This window comes from Otolemur garnettii, unplaced genomic scaffold (genome assembly GCF_000181295.1).
Source record: "Otolemur garnettii isolate 467f Iridium unplaced genomic scaffold, OtoGar3 scaffold00005, whole genome shotgun sequence".
Lineage (NCBI taxonomy): Eukaryota > Metazoa > Chordata > Mammalia > Primates > Galagidae > Otolemur > Otolemur garnettii.
Genome location: NW_003852400.1, coordinates 25,942,782 through 25,965,672, shown reverse-complemented (window position 1 = coordinate 25,965,672; position 22,891 = coordinate 25,942,782). Strand labels below are relative to the sequence as shown.

At 33.7% G+C, this 22,891-nt stretch overlaps 1 protein-coding gene across 2 annotated transcripts in view; it reads right to left on the bottom strand.

The window, feature by feature from the left end:
• Positions 1 to 876: 876 nt before the first annotated feature.
• GLCCI1 (glucocorticoid induced 1) overlaps positions 877 to 22,891 on the bottom strand; it is a 126,504-nt gene continuing 104,489 nt past the window's right edge. Inside the window, exons 5-8 of one of the 2 annotated variants that reach the window (XM_003782704.2) lie at positions 19,636 to 19,788; positions 15,636 to 15,846; positions 3,334 to 3,454; positions 877 to 2,039 (exon numbers count right to left, since the gene is read on the bottom strand). In XM_003782704.2, the coding sequence (XP_003782752.1) occupies positions 1,691 to 2,039; positions 3,334 to 3,454; positions 15,636 to 15,846; positions 19,636 to 19,788 (834 nt within the window). In that variant the 3' untranslated portion in view covers positions 877 to 1,690. The remainder of the gene's footprint in view (positions 2,040 to 3,333; positions 3,455 to 15,635; positions 15,847 to 19,635; positions 19,789 to 22,891) is intronic. The other variant, XM_023518845.1, reaches the window with a different exon arrangement.

Sequence of the window (22,891 nt, the reverse complement as noted above, 5' to 3'; positions counted from 1 at the left end):
AAGAAGAGAATTGGGATCGTGACAAAATAATACACACAGAAAACACACACAAACATATACACTTATATATAATTTCTTTGAAAAAAAATCAATGGTGTTGCTCTCTTCTCTATCATCACCTCGTCCATTTCAATCTCCACAGAAAATAAAAACTCAGGAATGACTGAAGGGAACTGAAACGTTCCTTTAACTGTGGGCACCTTGTTCCCCTAATTCTTAAGAAAATTGTGCCATACACACTTTAGGTGCAGATGAAACAACTCTAGGTATTACTGAACTGAAAGGAATGGAATAAAAATACAGAAGCTTCCCTTTACTTTTGGATTCTGGCCTTGTGCTGCAGAAAACAAGGCCTGAGAGTTAAGCCCCCCACTGAGCAGTCAGAACTGAGGGCTCTCTCCACACTGTGTAAAGAACCTATGTCAAGTCTGCAAGTTCAAGATTATTTATTTGGATTTATTCTCTACTTCACACATCCCAAATCTTAATAAAACTATTCAAGAGGTGTAAGTATTTTCTTTATGTGAATGCAATTCATATAAACTTCTTGAGGAAAACAATAATCTAAAGTACATCACTTTTTAACCTGTACATTAAAGAATTTCTAAAAGAGAAACTAAACATAAATATATTTTTAGATAAAATGGCAACATTTATGACCCTGATGGCCAACATAGAACAAAAAATCTCAACCATCCCCTGTCAAACACTTCACTTGGTTTGAAATTAAATCGAGACATTCTTGTCTTTAAAGTTCATCACACACACTGTGGAATGTTTATGTACAGTCTAGTAATGAATACTTCATTTGCAACATTGTTAAGAGTCCTTAACTGAGCAACACCTGAACTTTTAAAAAAGCCACTTTTACACACGTTGAAACAGTGAATACAACAGTTGTTTTACTTGTAACCACATGACGAAAGTGATGTCAAACACCACAGATTGCTGGTTCTCCTCATGTTCACCCATGTCCAGGATTATCATTCTCCTAGGGTTGAATGCACTTTTTATTCTAATAAGAATGTGGAATGTAATGAGGAAAGGGAAACGCATAAAATAAGAAAAGGCAAAAGAGTGATGTTCCCTCTTTAGCTTTGTAGCTGTGAAATATTTAATATCCCAATATGATTATACATTCCAAGTTACCTGAGTTTAGACTTCAACTGAAGTACCTGAAGCTAGGCCATAGGGTGGGCACTGTGCAACTGTTGTGGCCATTTTTTTTTTTTTTTTTGCATTGTATGTATTAAAGAAGTTAGAAACAAACACCTGGATCAATTGTAAACATAATCCTGAAGTACAGTATTTTCCATAGGACAAAACACAGCAAGACATTTTCTATTTAGACAGGCAACTTTTTGATATAGAGCTTATTTATACTGAAGAATTTGGAACAAAATACAGGACACAGTACTAATCTGTCAAACATACTATGAAATGCATAGTCTCCACTTAAAATGCCAAATGACACATGTTTTGCAAGCATTACTGCTTTCCACAAAACTGCTGAATAGGAGTTCCGTCCCTGCCAAGATCAGTGTTAAAGAGATACTTTATTAGGCTGATAAGTATTTTGTTGTTGGTGGTGGTGTTCAGAAAGTTTATCACTCCATGCAGACAGATGTCTGAGATCTTGTTCCTAATCCATGGAACATATAATATGGTGGAGACCAGCTCCCCCTTCGTTTTAGATGATCACATAGTTCTGAGCAGAGATGTGTTCTTCACCCTGCAATTCCTGCAGGAGCTGTTGCTGCTGCTGGGATGGCTGTTGAACAGAGGCCTCTGTGGAGCCTGCTGCGCTGGTGTCATCAGAAAGAGATGTAAAGGAAACCCGGGATGAGAGCTGCTCAACGGTCAGAGCTGCCAGAGCTGAGCTCTGGCCAGAGTTAGGAGAGTTCTTGAGCATCAGATCAGAGGCAGGTAAGAGAGGGCCTAGAAGTTTTACGGGACAGAAAGCTGATCCGGTTGGGATGAAATTAACCTTGTTTTTGTCAGGACATGAAAAGAGAGGGGCCGAGACAGGTGGACGAGACCTAAAACCATAAAACAAAATTAGGTTTATAGTAACTAAAAAGTACTTTCTGAATCAACTGGAGTTATCTAAAACAGCTAAAATGTGAATGGCAGGCGATGGGTTAAGTGTACACAGAGGGGTAAACATCTTCCATAGCACAAGTCAGCTGGCAGACTATTCATGTACACAGCACTGAAGTGATATCTGAGACAAAAGGATTTTCAGGAGGACTGGCCAATACATTTTTATGGAGATCTTTAGTTTTCTTTTAATCACTTAGGAATGTGGAAAAATCTCCTACATTATAGCTGAGATTATACAAGGTTAGGATAATATTTTCTGTTAAGAAAAAGTTGACTGGGGTGGGATCGTTACCCCATTATGTAGGCAGTTTAGAGCATTTCTACCTTTTCTCTGCATCTCCAGAGATACTTCCATCACTAGCATAAAGGAGGGAGTAGGGTTTCAGTGGTCTCTCAAAGAGCCAGTCAGCCCAACAGAGCAGGATCTATAATCCCTTCCTCTCCTCCCTCTCCTGGGAGCTAAGCCATCAACTCTTGCAAGTCTGATGTCCATCCCTTTCTAGGTTGCAAGAGTAGAGCAGCCTCCACTAGGCACCTGCACTGGGACAAAAGAGTAAGTGCTTCCAAGAGCCACACAGTTTTCTTCTAAGCTACCCTTTCCAGTGCTTATAGCACGAACATCTTTTTCTCATTTCATTTCTAACTTATACACACTGAAATATCAAAAAAAAACAAACAAACAAAAACAAAACCCCTATGAATACAAAGTCAGAATTTAATGAGTTAACATGTAAGATATGTCTATAGGGAAAGAGACTAACTTCCCTCTGGCTTATGGAATATACTGACTGCCTTTAGGTTAGTCACACAGATGTTAATTTTGCTTCCAAAGGTCTTTTTGTTAACTATCTAAATTAAACAGAGTTCTTGAAGGGATAATTCTTAATTATTAAAAACAGACCTTTTAGATAGTAAGGATAAATTTCCAAGTTTCTTTGTATGGGCTTATACATTTCTGGCATATAAACTCCAATTCTCTTTCAAAAAGATCTCTTTTGCCTATTCCAGTGGGTCTCAACCTTCCTAATGCTGCAGCCCTATAATACTGTTCCTGTGGGTTGTGATCCACAGGTTGAGAACCCCTGGCCTATTCAATGCTCTTTACATTAATTTGCTTTTGAAACATAGTATCAGCTGGATAGAGTAGTTGATTCATCTATAATCAACTGGTCTCAATAAAAAAGCTTTACAGCTTTGCAGATCCCAGCTGATAGAAAAGACATTACTTACGCCATTTCCTCAAAGACCTTCACTCGCTCACATCCCTCTGGGGGCTCTCGTTTGAACATGTAGCTGTTGTTTGGTTTGGGAGATGAGGCATACTTGGGTAACGGTGAGCTACTCCCACTGTCTGTAAATTTAAAGCAGTCATATTAACTAGTGAGTGAAAGCTCTTTTAAATTAAACTTGATTTCCAAACAAACAGCCTTTAGCACAATGTATCCACTACTGCCCCCAGTGCTTCCACCAGAGAGCCTCCTTTATTGCAAAGCTATTTCTAACACCTTTGTGTTGTACATTTCTTCTAAATAAAACTTTAATGCAACAGTAATCTAAAATACCCTAGAACATAAAAGAAGGAAATTTTGGCTCAGAAAACTGCATTTTATATTAAGTAGAGTCATAATCCTGAAAAAAACATGTTATTTATCATGTATTTCCAAGTTTCAAAAGAATAGAATAATATGCTTAAATTCTACCAAAGATTTACATCAGATTATAATGATACAGAGTTCTCCACATGCATTCTCACTGTCCAATTTAACTGAAAATTTTATTTTCACTACGAAAATTCTTTGCAGATTATATAAAGATTTATAAAGATTATATAAATCTTACTATAAACACATGAATAACATGTGTTTATAGTAAGATTTCTGCAATTATAGAAGATTATTGTAAGATTTCATGGAGGGGAAGAAACAGGTTTATAACACACTTCTTTCCACCTGCCTATCATAAAAAACGTAATTTGCTCACAATTTTCCCTTTAAAATACCTCTATAAAAGGGCTTTTTCAGCACTGTGTATTTCTGCTACTGAAAGACCAGAGAAATCTCAAAACATCTCTATTTAACATGTTTTCCTCATATTTTTCTCTAGAAAGAAAATGCTCTATTCATGAAAAGCCATAAAACCTATACATAGTTTCTCCCTTACCCTCCTGGCAAAGGATTTTGGAAATTCAAATCCACCAAAATGTGTTGTTATCTTTGTAAGATGCCAGTTGTAAAGTCAGTAACATACTTGTATAAATACAATTCCCACTGCTAAAATACTAAGCACATAATCTATTGAGATACATCATTTTAATCTATTTGAAAGATAGCACTAGTACCATAATTATGTTTGTTGCATTTTTGATAAGTTGCTTTAGTTTAGGATACAGAATATAGTCCAACATTCAGAAACTGAGTAAAAAAGAATGTTTTCATCATCATTAATGAAGTGTAATACACGCTTAGAAAGTTGACCCTGGATCCACATTAATATTTTGTTTTGTAAATGATTCAAAGAGCATCCATACTAGTCTTGAGAATATAGATCTGTGTTTATATATAAATATGGTTATATTTCTGGCTGGAACAATATTGTCTGCAAAATAACAAGGTCAAACTATCAGGAAAACTAGAAAAATCATAAAATTTCTCTATTACTGTTATGCATGTCCCCATATTCTTAGAAAGAATTAAGTCTTAGAATGAGGTTTCTTCATATACCATTCAGATTTGAGGACTATCTTAAATTCAACATTTATTCTTTATCTTTCTTAAACAAATGGGAGGAGAGGGAATATGACTTTCTGTCTTAGACTGAAGCAAAGCATTGTTAGCCTGAGTAAAGGTCTGAATTTACCTCTATTTGAGCTAGGCTAGACAAGACTGATCCATGATTAAAACCTGGTGAGAATGAGGCCTTGAATTTGGTGTAATAACAAAAATAGACTGACTATCCAAACAGCAATAAGCTATGCAGAGTAAAGACATGAGATCAAGAATATGAGTAAGTAGATAAGGCATGAGATACCTTCATGGCTTACTGCTAGGCACCACACAGCCCACACAGAATGTGCATTATCGGTCTAAAACCACCCGCTCAATGCTCCTGACAAGTCTTTTGTGCCATCAGCATGGATGTAACCATGTTAGTAGTTAAGAATACATGCCATAATCATGTAAGAAAAGCCATCTTTGACAGTTACAGTCTTCTGTGTTCTATTTCTTACTATATCATCAGCTTTACCATAGTATTTTTCTCACAATTTTATTAATAGTTTGAACAGACAATACTTTTTGCTTTACAAAGTGGCATAATTTAGAAACAACCAACATGACCAACCTATTCTATTCATTTCAGACTTGAATATATAATAAATCACTTATTCATTCAAAACTCTGTGTTGAATAACCACATTTCAATAGAACATTATAAATATGAGGTAAGGCTACTCAAGAGATACAAGATGAAAAGCCTCATGGTAATCTAAACTCCTAACTAGAAATACTGCTGAGATTAAGTTAAATGTTACTCTATGGTCTTATAACATCATAGCCAATGTCAATTAATAAAATTAAATGTAATGAATATGATTATTTATCTTTCTATATTTACAATAGTCTCTTATTTATAACAGAATCACCCAACTCTAAAAATAAAGAGTACAGAAAAATGTGACTTTATTATAAACGATTATACTTACATGTGTATGTTACATTTACCATTAAAATAAAGTAGCTTGCCAAATTATTTTTAAACATATGATAATGAATTAAAGCTTGAAAAAAATCAGAGAAGTTATTAAGTTTAGAATTTCATATAGAAACATATCTCTCAATAAACAATCTTCATTATTTTTTGCGTATTAAGCTCTGTGACATAATTCCAGTATTTAAAAACAATAATATATGTAAAGATCCATAAAAGATTCTGATTTAATTAGTCTGGGGAGAAGCTGAGCATTGCTTTTTTTGTTAAATTTTATTTTACAGTAGAGCTCCCAAGTGCAACTGAAGTACAACCCAATTTGAGACCAAATTGGGAACAAGTTAAAAATATCAGTTTAGATGCAGGCTACCTGACTTCTACCTAGGCCTACCTTTATGACCTATGGTAAATATGATCCCGCTGCTTTCTGACCTATAAAATGGAAGTAAATACTGACATGATAGCTGTGAAAAAATGTAATATAAAAGGTTTAGGATAGTGCCTGAAATACAGTAAGCTCTCAATGTTATTATAATAGTAGAAGAAACACAACATTTCTCATTTGCAAATGAAAAACAGTGAACCACTCAAAAATTAAGTGCCTATTCCAGTCTCTATTAGGAAAAGAGAGTTAAGGAAGTATCATTTTAATAGATTTGCATAATCCAATTCTATTTAGGTACACAAAAATAAATTTTTTTTTCTAGCAGGGAAGCAGAATAATATTTGGAGTATCACCATACTCTCCAGGTTTGTGACTGTCTACTACGAATGCTGTCAGTTCATCATGGCATCCTTTAACTTACAGAAATCTATTATCCTGAAATTAAAATTAATGCCTAAAGCATGCAGAAGGACTATTGTTATTTTTATAGTATGTATAGCACTAACAGAATGCAATTCTTATTTTATCCTTCCCATTATATTCACAAGGAATATAGTGTTCAGTGACATAATTAAAATCATAATAAAAGCATAAAATTTAGCCAAGATAGTCAGATTAGATATATGATTGACTAAATGGGATCTAACCAAAATTATCACTCTAGTTTAAAATTACTTGCTTCAGGAAATGAAATTATCAATTACAGTGTGATTTGATAGCCTAATAAAATCAGGAAAAACACTACTTCATAGCATTTCTTGGCCATAAACTTTAAGAACTAGGTAGCATTACTAACTGTATTTAATGACCTGCATTTTTAGTTAATTCTAACAAACAGGGAACTTACAAGTAAGGAGAATATTTGCTTTATACAAATTGCCTCAAGGTTTTCTCAAAATTTTTTAAGTTAATAAGGAGAACATTTGCTTTATACAAATTGCCTCAAGGTTTTCTCAAAATTTTTTAAGTTACCTCATTATAAGAATGCTATAGAATTTTAATAAAACAAGACATCAGTTACATGTAAAATCTCTTTTAGATCGGCATTCAACAAAGGGTAAGGGAAAAAATGACATTATAACCTTTTACCATGTATATTTTTGAACTTCACTCCAAATCAGATTGATTCTTGAATAACTGGGACTCAACTTAAATTCAAAACGTCAGACCCACTTGCTACATGTAGGAAATGTTTTATTTTATATTTTAGTCATTTATTACTCTGTAAATATTAAGTGAATTGATATCACTTTACGAATTAAACAAATTATAGTTGTTCCTTTGTTTTTGTGTACTCAGTATGTAAGTACAAAGTTTCTTCCACAACATAATCTTGATATGCAGAACAAGGCTGATTATTATCTACAAATTTGACTTAGGAGTTGCTGACGGTAACTACTCACTCTGAAAGCAAACAGCTTTACTGAAGATTGTTCTTAAATCAATTTATAGACTAAAATCATGCTTCTTGTCAGTATAAATCACAATGGTAAAACTAAACAAAAATAAATTTCAGATTACACAAAATATTTTATATCTCATAAAACAATGCATTTAAATATCTTAGGAAAATCACTGTAATATAATCTTAGTTTTGATATTCTCAAGCTTATTAAATAATAAAATTTCTAGGAATATTGGTTTTAAAAAGAACTGAAATACACTGTTCATATTAAACTGTTCCTAAAGTATTCTACAGTAAAAAAAAGAACTCTTGAACTTATAATAAAAATTTCACTGTAATTTTAAATGTTCACTTAAATATTCACTGAGCACTTACTATGTGCAAGACATATAGAAAGCAAAGCAAAATGCTATAAATGTAGTTTTAGTGAAACAGATACAATTTATTATTTTCTTCCTTTCAAAAGGAAGGTATTAGGGAAATGGTATAACATATTTAGTCAGAAACCAACATGGAACCTTCGGTTTATCATTATACTATATTCACTATAATAGATCTAATATACTGTAATGAATGATGATAACAGATTTGCACACTCTCTATTCAGGTATACAAAGATAAAATTTTGTTTCTAGCAGGGAAGCAGAATAATATTTGGAGTACCAGATTTTCCCGCTCTATGACTGTCTAGTATGAATGCTGCCAGCTCATCATGGCATCCTCTAACTATATTGACATCTACCACCCTGAAATTAAAATCAATGCTACTGAATAGTGAACATACTATATTCCAACATTCACTACCTTTTTAATGGAGGTAATCATTTTTCACATCTCCTCAGGCTGGAACTTCATGAGAACTTTACTATTATCCTCATCCCCTTCTCCTTCCTCACCCTTAGACATCTAATCAGCTACCAAATGCCGTTGATTCTTTTTAGCCCCTTTGCTCCAGTCCCTCTGCCCTTGCTACCTTTCCTTATCTTTGTCCCACATCTGTGATCTCTCACCTGAGATGCACAAAACAATCTGATGACATGTAGGAAAAAATTATTAGGACATTTATACATATTTACTTTTTATCTTTTTTTTTTTTTTTTTTTTGCAGTTTTTGGCCGGGGCTGGGTTTGAACCTGCCACCTCTGGCATATGGGGCTGGTGCCCTACTCCACTGTGCCACAGGTGCCGCCTCTTACTTTTTATCTTTAAAAGTAAATTTTATGAACACTTAGTTTGAATGAATTATGCATATATAAAACAGAAATACATGAACCTATATTAGGGATACAGATTCAAAATTGCTGACAAGGATGTGTAAAGTCACAGGACTAGACTATTAAAACAGCATCTTATCTTATCCTATTTTCTCCACTTGCATTTCCACCTCAGTTATAGTTCTTAAGCTGATCATGTCCTTTATGAAAAAGGACTTAAAAAAGCCAAAAAAAAGATCTTTGCTTGGCTTTTCATTTCTCTTAGCAAGACCTACAAGGGCCCTTACAAAATACCGGTCTTTCTACTTCTCCACTCCCACTGCTTTGACTCTCCACAACTGACCCCTGCATGGGTGTGGAGCCATACAATCTCTTGCTGTTTTCTACACACCAGGTCCTTTCACAGCTGAATGCCTATATAAAATAGGCTTTTCTTTCTGCAAAGGCAGCAAGGTAAAGTATGATGTTCCTACAGAAGATCTCTGCTGCCGTGTAGACTGCACAGAAGTCAGAAAAGTTAATTTTTCCAACTCTCAGACTCACTATCCTTTAAATAATGACAATGTCACCTACCTATAGGATTGTGAAAGGAAATAAAAAAAAAAATCACCTGAGCACATGTAATCACCTTAACAATCTCATGAGGCAACTATCCCCAATTTACAGGTAATGAAATTGAAGTACAGTGAGGTTGAGTAACTTGTTGAAGGATATATAATCAGTAAGTGGTAGAGCAGGCATTTAACCGGGCTAGCCCAGAGTCAAGGTTCATTAATATTATGCTACCTGTTTTGACTAAGTTTTGATCTTTCTCAACTCTAGTGTCTTCATTAGAGATATGAGGAGGTTGAATAAGATGATCAAGTTCCTTCCAATCTAACATTCTATGTGTCTAACAAAAGGCTTAAAGCTCAAGGTACTGCTTCATTGGGTCTGCCTTCTGTTAGTGTCACAAGGAGGTTAAGTGTAAAGAGTGGCCCCTATAAGGTGATACTTCTTCTCAGAGGAAAACAAAAGGTAACAAAGAGGAAAAGTCCATATGAGTACCTTTTCCCCTAACTTAGTTGATACCGTATTATTTTCTCCTCAGTCATAGAGTTCACTTGTTACCAACATGACCAACAGCGATAATGAAAGATGAGACAAGTTTTAGCCAAGTTACTTTCTTTCCTCAAATTTCAACAGGAAATTTGAACTCCATGGCTTCTTTCCTACCAAAAGCCTATCACTAAGTTAGTATAACCTTAGTTTGTCTATTCTTTATCATTCTCTATTTTTTAAAGAGTATCATATTTTTCATGAACATTAAAAGTGTAACATATATAATTTAACAACTCAAAAAGATAGTTGTTTTCAACATAGCTACAAAAATACATCCTTCAAAAAACAGACATATATTAAAGAAAGATCTTAAAAGAATACTCAGGCCAGGCACAGTGGCTCACCCCTGTAATCCCAGCATTCTAGGATGCTGAGGCAGTTGGATTGCCTGAGCTCAAGAGTTCAAGACCAGCCTGAACTACAGTGAGACCCTGTATCTAAAAACAGCTGGGCATTGTGGTGGACTCCTGTAATGCCAGCTGCTCAGGAGGCTGAGGCAAGAGGATCACTGGAACCCAAGAGTTTGAGGTTCCTGTGATGAATGACACCATGGCACTCTACCCAGGGCAACAAAGTAAGAATCTATCTCAAAAAAAAAGAAAAAAAAACTCAAAAAATCTCTACTGAACACTTGACCATGGCTTAGCTGAAGATAAAGCAGTGAACAAAATAAGGTTATGTGCTTTTGTTGGAGCTTATATCCAGGTAAATGGAGGAGATTGAGAGAAATATATATGCAGAGATGTTAAAAATTTGGGATTTGCTTATGTTCTAGATTGAGCTAAAACTGGGTTGTTTATTTATTAAGCGTTTACTTATTAGTTATTATTTATTAGTTTTGAATTAGGAATAATAACATATCCACAGAGAGTTATCATAGTATCTGCCATCACTATTTTCAGAAAGAGGAGAAGGGGGCATATACTGTATGTTTATTTTGTGCTGTTGTAATTTTAGATATTGTTTTGAAAAAGAGAAACAAGGAAAATGACTTTAGGGACATAATTCTAGAATAGGTCAATTTTAAATTATGGAATAATTCCTTTAAACAGTATCTTTATACTCTGTAATTTTATCATCAAGAGGTTCTTCTAGGATAATAAGCATCCTGGAACCATATAGAGAGAATCTTTTAATCAACAGATCCAGGTTAAAAAACAGTAAACTTGATTTTAAAAATCAGTTACCTTGATTTTCCAAGGTATTATGACTAAATAGATAAATTCATTATCTATTTTCACAATATAAAATCCAAAAAGAAAAGTGCCATAAAATGTTGGTCATTTTGCTACTTAAAAGAAAATTAAACCATAGTAAGGGCAAGTCAAGAAAGGGTTAAGAAGAAATACAGCACTACAGATAAATACAAATGAAGTTAAAAAGTATATAGAAAGGAATGAAAAGAGCCTGAAACCCACCTATTTCAACAGTCTGTTTAGGGTCATCCCTAGACCCTCAAAAGACAAGATAACGCTTTTCATTTTCTCTCTTGGGATGAAGGACAGTCCCAACACCCAAAGTTTAGCAATATTCATGAGTAAAATCACAGTATGAGTTAAATAGGCTTATGTGCATTAGCTTGGGAAAACTGTATCCACATAACACACATTGTTCCTTTAGGAAAATATAGTTTAAACTACAAGTCATCAATTTATAAACTCTTGGAATACAACTCTCACTACTTGGCCAGAGCAAAATGGTTCCATTTACTTCATGATTACAATAATCAATATTTCCAAAATATTTTGCAAAACTGCAGAATTTTCTAACAACTCCTAAGTTAACTGTGCCAAAGATCAAAGATAGTAGCAGACTGAAGTCTAGATTTTGTGGCTTGCCTAGCACCAGTCTGGCTACCATCAAGGAATGTTGGCAAAGCTGCTTAAAAAACTAGTATTTTGACATTGCCATCTGAATTATGTAAATGACTGTTTCTCTCCCTTGCATTTTGGACATGCTACTACTATTCAAGAATTTAGGCTAACTCTTAGGGTATATTCTGATAATGTCAAGATGAGAGCTATCGGGTTATTTTATTTAGGCTGGCAAATTTATACATATGACCACACTATTTCTAGTCTTTATGTCTCTGGAAAAATCTAGCAAAAAACAAGACTCACCTGAAATAAGTCTGTCAACAGCTGGAACTTTCTCACTAGTCAGAGGGCTTTTGTCCTGGCATTGCCTTTGATATAGCCAAAGAAAAAAACTAACGTGCTGAATTATCTGTATGTCTCAAATTATATACAATTCATGGAGAGCAGATGTTAAGAACAGACAGAAATGTTAGAAAACTTTGGAAAAGAATAAGAGTATAACAAATAGTGTTAGAAAAATAATCAGCCCACTAGCACATATTTCATGAGGGCATATAGTCACTGCAGCTTTCCCTGTTCAGAGAACATGTCTACCCAGGCTCCCAGGGATGTCTGAACTAGCTATTCTCCACAGAACAAACTTCCCCACAACAAATGAAGAATATAAAGGCACTCCAAATCAATCCTAGTTGACTACAAAATTATAGTGTTTTCACAGGGAATGATAAAACCTGTAAAGAAGTTTATCTCACTTTTCCCCCTTTATTGGAAATAAATAACAACAAAGGACTAAGGTATGATTTATACAAATTGTAAGAAATAATTAGTATCATTAAAAAAAAACAGAATTTGGAGTTTACTCAGAGATGTAATAAGAGACTATTCTATACTTTGAATGACACAACATAAATAAGTTACAGAAATTGTAAAATTGACAACTTCCTGCTTTGTTCTTTTAGTATTCTAAATATACACAGGGTGGATATAAAGTTAGTGTGCAATTTAAAATATTTTAACATAGTAAACTGCACACCAACTTTATTGAAACCCTGTAGCATATTATTTGGTTATATTTCTACTAATACCTATTAGACTATAAATTCCTTAAAAACACAGATATCACATCTTATTCATCTCTATTTTTCCATTCTCTAGTACAGTACCGGACAGACAGTAAATGCTCAACAAATGTTCTTTAAATAAACTGAAAGTACAAAATCAGTTGAAATAAACTTTTACTCCCAATCCCAAAATACGTATGTTGCTTACATGCATACATACATATATATATAAAAGGGATACGTTCTATTTTCTCTTCACCCAAAGATAGCATTTTGATTTCCTTGGGAACTAGAAATTTCCTATTATAATAGGTCACACATTTTTTTCTTCCTAAGGAACAGTAATATCAAGTTGATCTTAATCACAAAGTAATGCCTCTAAGAGAAATATGGTATATATTAAGAAACTGATGTCATGAGGCCTTAATTCTCAAACATTAGTGATCTTATAAATATAGGGGGAAAATGTCTCAAATGTTCTGAACGCCCTCCTATAATTTCTAAAGAAGTTTTCTTTTTAAAAAATCACTATCAGCAACATCTACCACAATTTCCGGAGTGTTTACTATGTACCAAGGACTCTGTAAGCACTTTGCTACAACATCTCATTTAACCTCAATAACGATATGAGCTTGGTATTAACATTCTATTTTACTAAGAAACATATTTTAACCTCAGGGGAGAAAAACCTGTTGACCGGAGAGATGATCTACACCAAAGTTTTCATTTTAAATATTTAAACAAAAAAATATGAGGAAGAGTATAAAGAAAAGACATTAGTATTATGCGGGTGGATGTCTGGGATGGAAGGTCAGAGGAAAACATACCAAGAAAAGGCAGAGTCTTAGGGATAAATCCTAAACTATATAAACAGATTATGAATCTTCAGGAAAAAGAGTTACTGAAGAATATATACTGTTTGAAACTTATGATCTAAGTGAAGACCTCACCTGAGCTACAGAAATTATTTATCAGCTTCCTAACTATATATTCACTGGTAGACTCTGAAAGTAATCTTCCAAACTATTAATCAAAATGGAATTCTTTTGTCATCTTCCAAATACATTTCCTTTTTAATTCAGCATCTCTCCATTATCCACAATATTAAACTTTAAAAGAAGAAACAAAACTCCATAATTAATTGCCTAGCCTTACTGCCACCATTATTTCTATTTTTTATTTTATCCCTAACTATAAGTGTTAAAAAGCAGTAAAAGCAGCCAACTTGAACTATATATAACCTTTATACTGGTATAACAAAGAATATGAGTTTTGTAATCAATCAATACATACCTGGAATCAATTAGGACAGACCTGTTTCATCATTTACCACTTGTATAACCTATAATAAGTTACTATTAGTTAACATTTCCATTATTTTCAAAATAGATAAAGACTCTCATTGGAAGCAAGGTGTTTTCTAGTTTATTTTACTATGAAACATCCATAGTAACATGGTTGTGAGAAAGTTATTAAAGGTGTTTACTCTTGTAGGATGCCTCAGTGAAATGAATGTTTCTTAGTCTAACATTCTAAGAAATGAAGACTTCCTACTTGAAAAAAAGAGATACCTGAGGTACTATATTTAATATTATCCTTAATGGAGGAAGGGGGTCCACAAGGCTTTCAATAATGAAAAGGTCAGTAAGAGAGGGGGAGCTCTTGAGATCCATCCACAGATGTGAAAGTAGAAGACCAAGTCCGAGGTAGCTTCTATTTAACATCTCAGAAGTTAGGTGAAATGAGTGAAGGAAGTCAGACACATAGAATATGTATCATACCATTCTATTCCTATGAATTTCAGTAGCAAGGAGAAACTAAATAATAGTGATAGAAGTCAGCATAGTGGTTATTTCCAGGTGGAGAGATGGATATTATCTCGGAAAAGGCCCTAAAAAAATTTATGGGATAATAAAAATTTTCTTCATCTATACCTTAATCTAGTAGTAGTTTCACTAGTATACACATGTGTAAAAATCCACTTGCCTGAGCACTTAAGGTATAGGCACTTTACAAACAATAATACTTCAAACTATGGTGGAGAGTGTCAAAACTGAACAAGGACCACATAAATCCTGTAAGATATTGTAAACTTTAACTTTTCTATGTTTTGCATTTTTGTTGCTATTGATTTATGTTATAAAAATAAGTTTAGTGTTTCTTTGCAAGTAGGAAGGAAGATGGAAAGAAGCTAGATAGTCTATATTGCCTTCTATACCTAGGGCTTAGAGGCCAGAATGAGAAAGAAGGCAGTTAAGTGGTAGTAAACAAGTTCCTGGCAACAAGGACAGAAGAATATGGAGAAGCACTTTGGGTCTGATGGGCAATAAGAAATTTGATTGTTCTCAATAGTTAAAAATTCATCTATATACCATAATGTAATCTCTGATGTCCTGTAGGTACTCACTGAGCTTTACCTACTTAGTATACTCATTCTTCCAATAGAATTTTTAAAAATTACTCCAAAATCAATTTGATTATCAAACCTAACATTAGGCTTGGGCTTGAGTAACAGAAGTTCCATCATAATTATCATCGGCTCTGGACAATACCAAAGAAAAGACCTGAGTGTTATATAATGTAAAGTTGTACATAACTCCATTTTATGGCTTGCATTAGCACTTAGAACCATGCGCTGTGCTTCTCTGACACATTTATGGAAGATGTTTGTGTGAGTCACAAAGAAGGGGGTATGTAAAACCAATGAACAAACAAACCTAAATTAACCAATCTTACAATTTCACCATTCAATGAAAGAAAAAAACGATGTAATGGCATAAGACAAAGAAAGTGTAATGAACAAGACCCTGTGAGAAACCCTTTAAGTGGACGATTCTTTCTTACCTTTATCACGATCATAGAGCAAATCTTCTGTTGAGCAGGGGCTACCATCCTGGGATTCCGGGGGACAAAAGGGGGAGATGCAGGGTGAATGACTGCTACAGCTACTGCTGCGCTCCTGGACAGAAGGAGTCTGAGTATCAATGCTGCGAGTACTACTGCTCCGATAGTGAGCAGGGAGCGGAGCTCTTCGACCATCTGGTATGTCCAATGGCTATAAAAGGAACAATATTAAACATGTGAATGCCAGAGCACACATTCCACGCATACAGAAAGCACATGGCATTTCTTTTGATTTCATATTCCATCACTGTTGCCACTATAATTCATTCTTCAAAAAATAAAGTACCCTGGTGTCAAAAAATAAAGTACCCTGGTGTCACAGTTCACCTCAAACTCTTGGGCTCAAGTAAGCCTCTTGCTTCAGCCTTTCAAGTAACTGGGACTATACATCATACCCACCATGCCTGGCTAGTTTTTCTATATTTAGTAGAGACAGGATCTTGCTCTTGCTCAGGCTGGTCTAGAACTCCTGAGCTCAGGCAATCCACCCACCTTGGCCTCCCAGAGTGCTGAGATTACACCCAAGCTTGTGTCTTAAGTAAATTTCTGGGCAAGTTACCTTTATGGAACTTAACTTTCTTACAAATCAAATTGTCTTAAAAATTCTCTAGCCCCCCTGTATATATTCTTAAGTCAGTGGTTCCCATAATATTCCTCAATGACAGAAAGAGATTAACACTGTATCTCTATTGCTCAGCATTGTGCCTGGCACATGGCAGACATTCGATAAACACTGCTAGAATGGATTGCTAAAACAAATAAAACTACTTTGACTTGCTTGTAAGACAAAGCAAACTCTCAGATTCTCAGGTATAATTTTTTCTGATGATTCATTCTTTCCTATTTTAATTTTTTAGATGCCAAGAATAGAATTATACCTTTTATTTCCTTTGAAAATTACCCAAAACTTCTAATAATGAGGTTTATTTTATTAGTACTCAATGGATGATGTTAACATGGCTCAGAACAATTCTACTCATTTGGTACCCAATATGGATGACTACTTATAATTTTACTTAATTCTATTGAATTGTTCTAAGTGGCAAAAGAAGAAATAAAAAGGAAACTATATCATAAATATAGAACCATTTATTTTGGGTTTGAGGGCACCTCAGAGTTCATTAGTGCAAAGTCTTGTTTTCACAAGAAAGGGACCTATACTTCAGAGCTTCTGGTGGTATAGCTAATTAAGTGCCGTCGGAGACCCCGCTGTCTCATTCTACTCTACTACTCTGCTTCTGCAGTAAACTCAGATCTTTTTTTTGCAGTTTTTGACTGGGCCTGGGTTTGAACCCACTACCTCTGGCATATGGGTCCGGCGCCCTACTCCTTTGAGCCACAGGCGCCGCCCTCAGATTCATGTTTTTAATTTGTGTGCTAACAAAATGAGGTCAAACAAATAAAATTCTATACATTTAATTATTTTCTGAATAATTTATTTGTTGTTATATAGACAGGGTTGCAAGACTAGGGGAAAGAATACACTATTGGTTTGTTGACAATTTATTTTCACTATCTCATCTACCTCTCTTATTCTGAGTATTGTCATTTCAGAGATTTTAGAAGCATAGTCAAAGAGGAAATGGAGGAAGGACAGATTAGGCCGATTCAAAATGTATAAATATTTTCTATAACAAACAAGTGAAAGCTGAAACCTCTAAGCACTCAAATAAAAACTTCATTTATCTAGACAATGTTGTTAAACTCAAACTATATTAACTTCATATCTGACAATTATTACTCTAAAGAGAATACTTAATTATTTAAAATCAGTTCATTTTATAAACAAAAAAGTAAAACTTTTCAACTTAGACATGAAACAAAGGAATATTAATTTACTTGGTGAAACTCTTAGAAAACGTTACTTTAATAAAAGTGTCAATACTGGTAAGCAGTAAAAGAGTAATGTAAAAGTATGTAGCTATAAAAAATACAAAACTTTAAATTATTTTTCATTCATTTTCTATTTAACAAATACAATCTCTATATTTCCATTTCTTAATCTATATCTCAATAATATATATCAATTTCCTTAACCAATTTTTGTTTGGAGGAGGGTAAAAGTAGTAATTGTAATAACAAAACAGATTTTAGAAATATACATTTACATAAAATAACAATGAGAAATACGAAGGCTTGGAATATCAACATAGTGAACATGACAGTTTTCTCTTTTTTAACTACTGGCAGATTCATAATGACATTTTAATTTGTTAAAACTTTGAAGCACACAATCACAAATTTAAAATTTCTAAAAATTAATACCTTAGTTATAAGTTTGTAGGTTATCCTATAATAATTTTAAAGTGGCTACTATTAGAGTATGACTTATTTCAAAGCAATATTTTAGCAAGTTTTATATTTTAGTTTAGTTTTTCTTTGATGTTCCTAGGAAACCAGCAAATACGTGAATGATTCCCACCCTCCAAAAATTAGGCCAACTTTACTTCCTTACATTACTGGTTTTAAACTTAACGTATAAGAGAAACATTTTTATGGTAAACAGAGATGGCATAATTTCCAGAGAGTTTCAGGATGGCACCATTTTAGAAAATTAAAACTTAACATAAAAATGGAGAGAACCTTTTGGGAGGGTCAAAATTTTAAATGTTTCTAACTGCTTCAACCCAGTGATTTCACTGCCAGGAAGTTATGTGCAAGAGTACACAATGTTTTCTAAATTACTGCATATGATGTCAAAAACTGAAAATAATCTAAATGTCAATAAATTGTCAATAAATAAAACAATCTAAATATCCCCTTCAATAGGGGACTTACAAACACAAGAAAGTGAAAAGACAACTGACAGAACTGAAGATGATATTTTCAAGTGATTCATGTGATAAAGAACTTGTATCTAGAAAATAAAGAACTTTATAAGGAACATTTTAACTCAATAATAATAAAAAGGCAAATACTCCACTTTTAAAATGTGACAAAGGATCTAAATAAACATTTCTCCAGAGAAGATATATACACAGCCAGTAGCACACGGAAAAAATGTTAAACATCACCAGCCATTAGGCAATGCAAAAGAATACCACAATATTACTACTTCATATCCACTAGGATAGCTACAAGACATTATTAGAAGTGTTGCTGAGAATGTGGAGAATTTGGAAGCCTTATACATTGCTGGTGGGAATGTAAAATGGTACAGCCACTTTGCAAAGAGTCTAGCAGATCCTCAAAAGATTAAATGCAAGAGTTATCACATCAGCAATTTTACCCGTATATACTCAAGAGAAATGAAACATTATGTTTACATAAAAACTTGTACACAAATGTTCACAGAAGCATTGTTCATAATAGCCAAAAAGTAGAAACAATCCAAATGTCCATCAATTGATGACTGAATAAAGTCCATACAACTGAGTGCAGTATTATTTGGCAACAAAAAAATACTGATACATGCTACAACATGAATGAACCTTAAAAATACTATGCTAAGCAAAAAAAAGCCAGTTATAATAAGCCACACACCTATTACATAATTCCATTTATATGACGTATCTAGAACAAGAAGATCCATTGTAGATTTGTTTTACTGGGAAAGCACAGTTGAACTCAGGTAAGCTAAACTTTTCGTGTGAGTCTACTCTGTGAGTCTAGCTCTGTATGTGTGTGTTTAGAAAGTGTTGTTTCTTGTACAGTAACAAAGGCCAGGAGCATCAGAGAGAACTGAAGGATGACTTCTAAAGGATACAAAGTTTTTTTTGGGTGGGTGATAAAAATGGTGTAAAATTAATTTTGTGATGGTTGTACAACTTCTGCAAATATTCTAAAAACCTGACTATTCTAAAAACTGAATTATACACTAAATGAGTAAATTGTATCATATGTGATTTATATTTTAATAAAACTATTGTTCAAAAAAGGACTTTTGAGATAGTTTCTAATATTAAAGGAGAAAAAATTCAAACATTCCATGTAACCTTACCTTGGATACTTCCTCCTTCCCATTATTTTCTTTAATGAATACCTTTTCTAATTCGGGACTTATTCCTTCTACATTGCAGGGCACACGTGAAATGGATGATTTTGGCACTGATATATTTGAAAGTGGCATAGGGACTGATCTTGATCCAGTAGCCTATAAGATAGGATAGAGTAGTGTTAAATTATTTGTGATCAAAGCAATCAAGAACTAAAGAGCATACTAAATTTTAAAATCTAAACTCAGAATAACTCTGAATGGAGTTATTTTTAACCTTTCAAATATAATAGGAATTAAGATACACATATAGAAATTTAGGTTCTTAAGTAAAGAAGTGAGATATAAATTACATTGTCAAAATAATCCTTGAAAATCCCTTTAGGTAAAGTATAAAAGTATAACTGTATAGTGTATTATAAATATTTTTTCAATAGAATAGCAGTCAAAATCTTCTATATTATTTTTTTTCTTTTTCTGTTTTACTGGAAAAGCACAGCTAAACATTATTGTGTGAGTCCACTGTATAGCTCTGTATGTGTGTGTTTAAAAAGTTTCTTTTCTTTTTTCTCTCTTTGAGATAGTCTCACTTTCTTACCCAGGTAGTGCTACGGCTTCACAGCTCATAGCAACCTCAAGCTCTTGGGCTCAACAGGTTCTCTTACCTCAGCTTCCCAAGTACCTGGGACTACAGGTGCCCGCCACCACGCCTAGCTATTTTTCAGAGATAAAGTTTCACTCTTGATCAGGCTGGTGAGTTCATCAGCCTCCCACAGTGCTGGGATTACAGACGTGAGCCACTGTGCCCAGCCTTAAAAGTTTTATTTCTTAATACAGTAACAGCTACCTTTGGGGATTTTTCATTTCCATTTAGTCAACCATTTAAGAAAATCTGTTGGATTATTAAGAAATGTGGCAACAATACTATGTTAAGTTCAACACCACACACTTAACTTGTTCAAGGCTGTTTTCAAAAGTCCTTTCTAAGAGTTTTCAAAAATGAACCATCTCTAATAGATGTTTCAAACAAAGTATAAAACAATGCTTTTCATGTTCAAGGAACTTAAACAATAGGAAAGAAATAAGATAAAAATAAGGTAAAAATTAATACAATATATGACCTCTACCTTATCATAAATTATTGAATTTAATACATTAATGTATGACTCATGATGAAGTAGATTGCTAATCACTGGTTAAAACATTAATAGTATCTTCCACATTTAGGGCTATATTTCTGCCATCTGTGAAATGCTAACCGCCCATTAATGTCCTTTGTCTCTTACTGATACATAAACTTTTTTCATATTGAAGTTTTAACTCTTTCTCATACATTACTATCAATTATTTTTCAAGTGCAGTTGATCCTTGAATAATACAACTGTGTAGATACACTTATTATGCAGATTTTCTTCACTCCTGCCACCACTGAGACAGCAGGATCAATCCCTCCTCCTCCTCCTCAGCCTACTCAACTCAAAGAAGATGAGGACAAACACCTTTATGATGATCCATTTCCACTTAATGAAAAGTAAATATATTTTCTCTTCCTTCTGATTTTCTTGATAACATATTCTTTTCTCCAGCTTCAAGAATATAGTATATAATACATATAACATACAAAATATGTGTAAACCAACTTTATTTTGTTGATAAGGCTTCTAGTCAACAGTCGGTCATAAGCTTAGATTGTGGGGAAGTCCAAAAGTTATACATAAATTTTTAACTGCAAAGATACTGGTACACCTAACCCCAGCTTTGTTCATGGGTCAAATGTATTTTATAAAATATTTTATCAAATGCTTTTCTTTTATAACTTTGATTTTTCATATTTAAATACATAGTTAACCCATCAAAATTTATTTCTGTATATGATACAAAGTATTCATATTTTTTTCCCTACTGTAATCCAACTGCCCCAGCATTTCTGTATGGATTCTACATTTGATTTTCTTGAATACTATACAGAGCTCCACTTTAATCGCTGTAGTTTCATATTACATTTTGGGGTCTTGTAGGGAAAGACTTTTCAAATTTTCTAATAATGGGCATTGCTTTCTCATTAACAACTGAAGATGACTTTTTTTTTTTTGAGACAGTCTCATTATGTTGCCCTGGGTACGGTGCTGTGATGTCACAGCTCACAACAACTTCAAACTCTTGGGTCACAGCTCACAGCAACCTCAAACTCTTGGGCTTAAGCGATTCTCTTGCCTCAGCCTCCCAAGTAGCTGGGACTACAGGCTCCTATCACAATGCCCAGCCATTATTTTGGTTGTAGTCGTCATTGTTGTTTGGCAGGCCCGGGCTGGGTTTGAACCCTCCAGCTCTGGTGTTATGGTGGCTGGTGCCCTAGCCGCTGAGCTACAGCTGCCAAGCCTGAAGATGACTTTTCAAATAATAAAAACAACTCCTTTTAAATTTCCATTGGAACTCAGAATTTATACATTAATATGGGGTAAATTGCTGTTTTAAATAAATATTGAGTCTTTTTATTCATAGGTTTGCTGTGTATGTCTCTATTTTACATTTCATATACTCAATAAAGATATATAGTTTATATATAAATTTTAAACATATTTTTTCATATTTTCTAATATGCTATTGCTTATATAAAACTACTAAAATGAGGTTTTAGCTTCTCTCCTTTTTATTATGGAAAATTCAAATCATAAACATAATTCAACAGAAGAGCATAATAAATTCTCAGTTACACATCATCCAGCTTCAAAAATTATCAACGGTTGCCAATTTATAGCCAGGGATGATCATTTTTAAACATAATCACAAACCAAAAATTCAACATAAAATTGAGCAATTGTGTAAATCATTTTTGTTAAATTAGTGAGTCAATCTATTATAGTATAAGTGCACTGGACTCCTAGAGAAAAAGTGCTTGAAATAAATTAGAACTTTAGTTTCATCAGATTAAGAAGAAAAAGGAAAACATGAATTTTTACTTCAACTGTCTCAAGCTTGCCAGTTTGTGTTACAGTTCTGAAGAACTATGATCAGTATATAATACAATCTTCCCATTTTAGTATATAATACAATCTTCCCATTTTAAGTATATAGTTTATTGAACTTTGTTATATACAGTCATCCCATTACCTGTATAGTCATATTTAGAACCTTCCATCATCCAAAAAAAATTCCCTATGTCTTCTCTGTAGTCAATTCACACCCATAAAACTTTGTGTCTACAATTTTGCCTTTTTGAGAATTTAATATAATAAATCACACTGGAGGCTTCTGCTTCCCA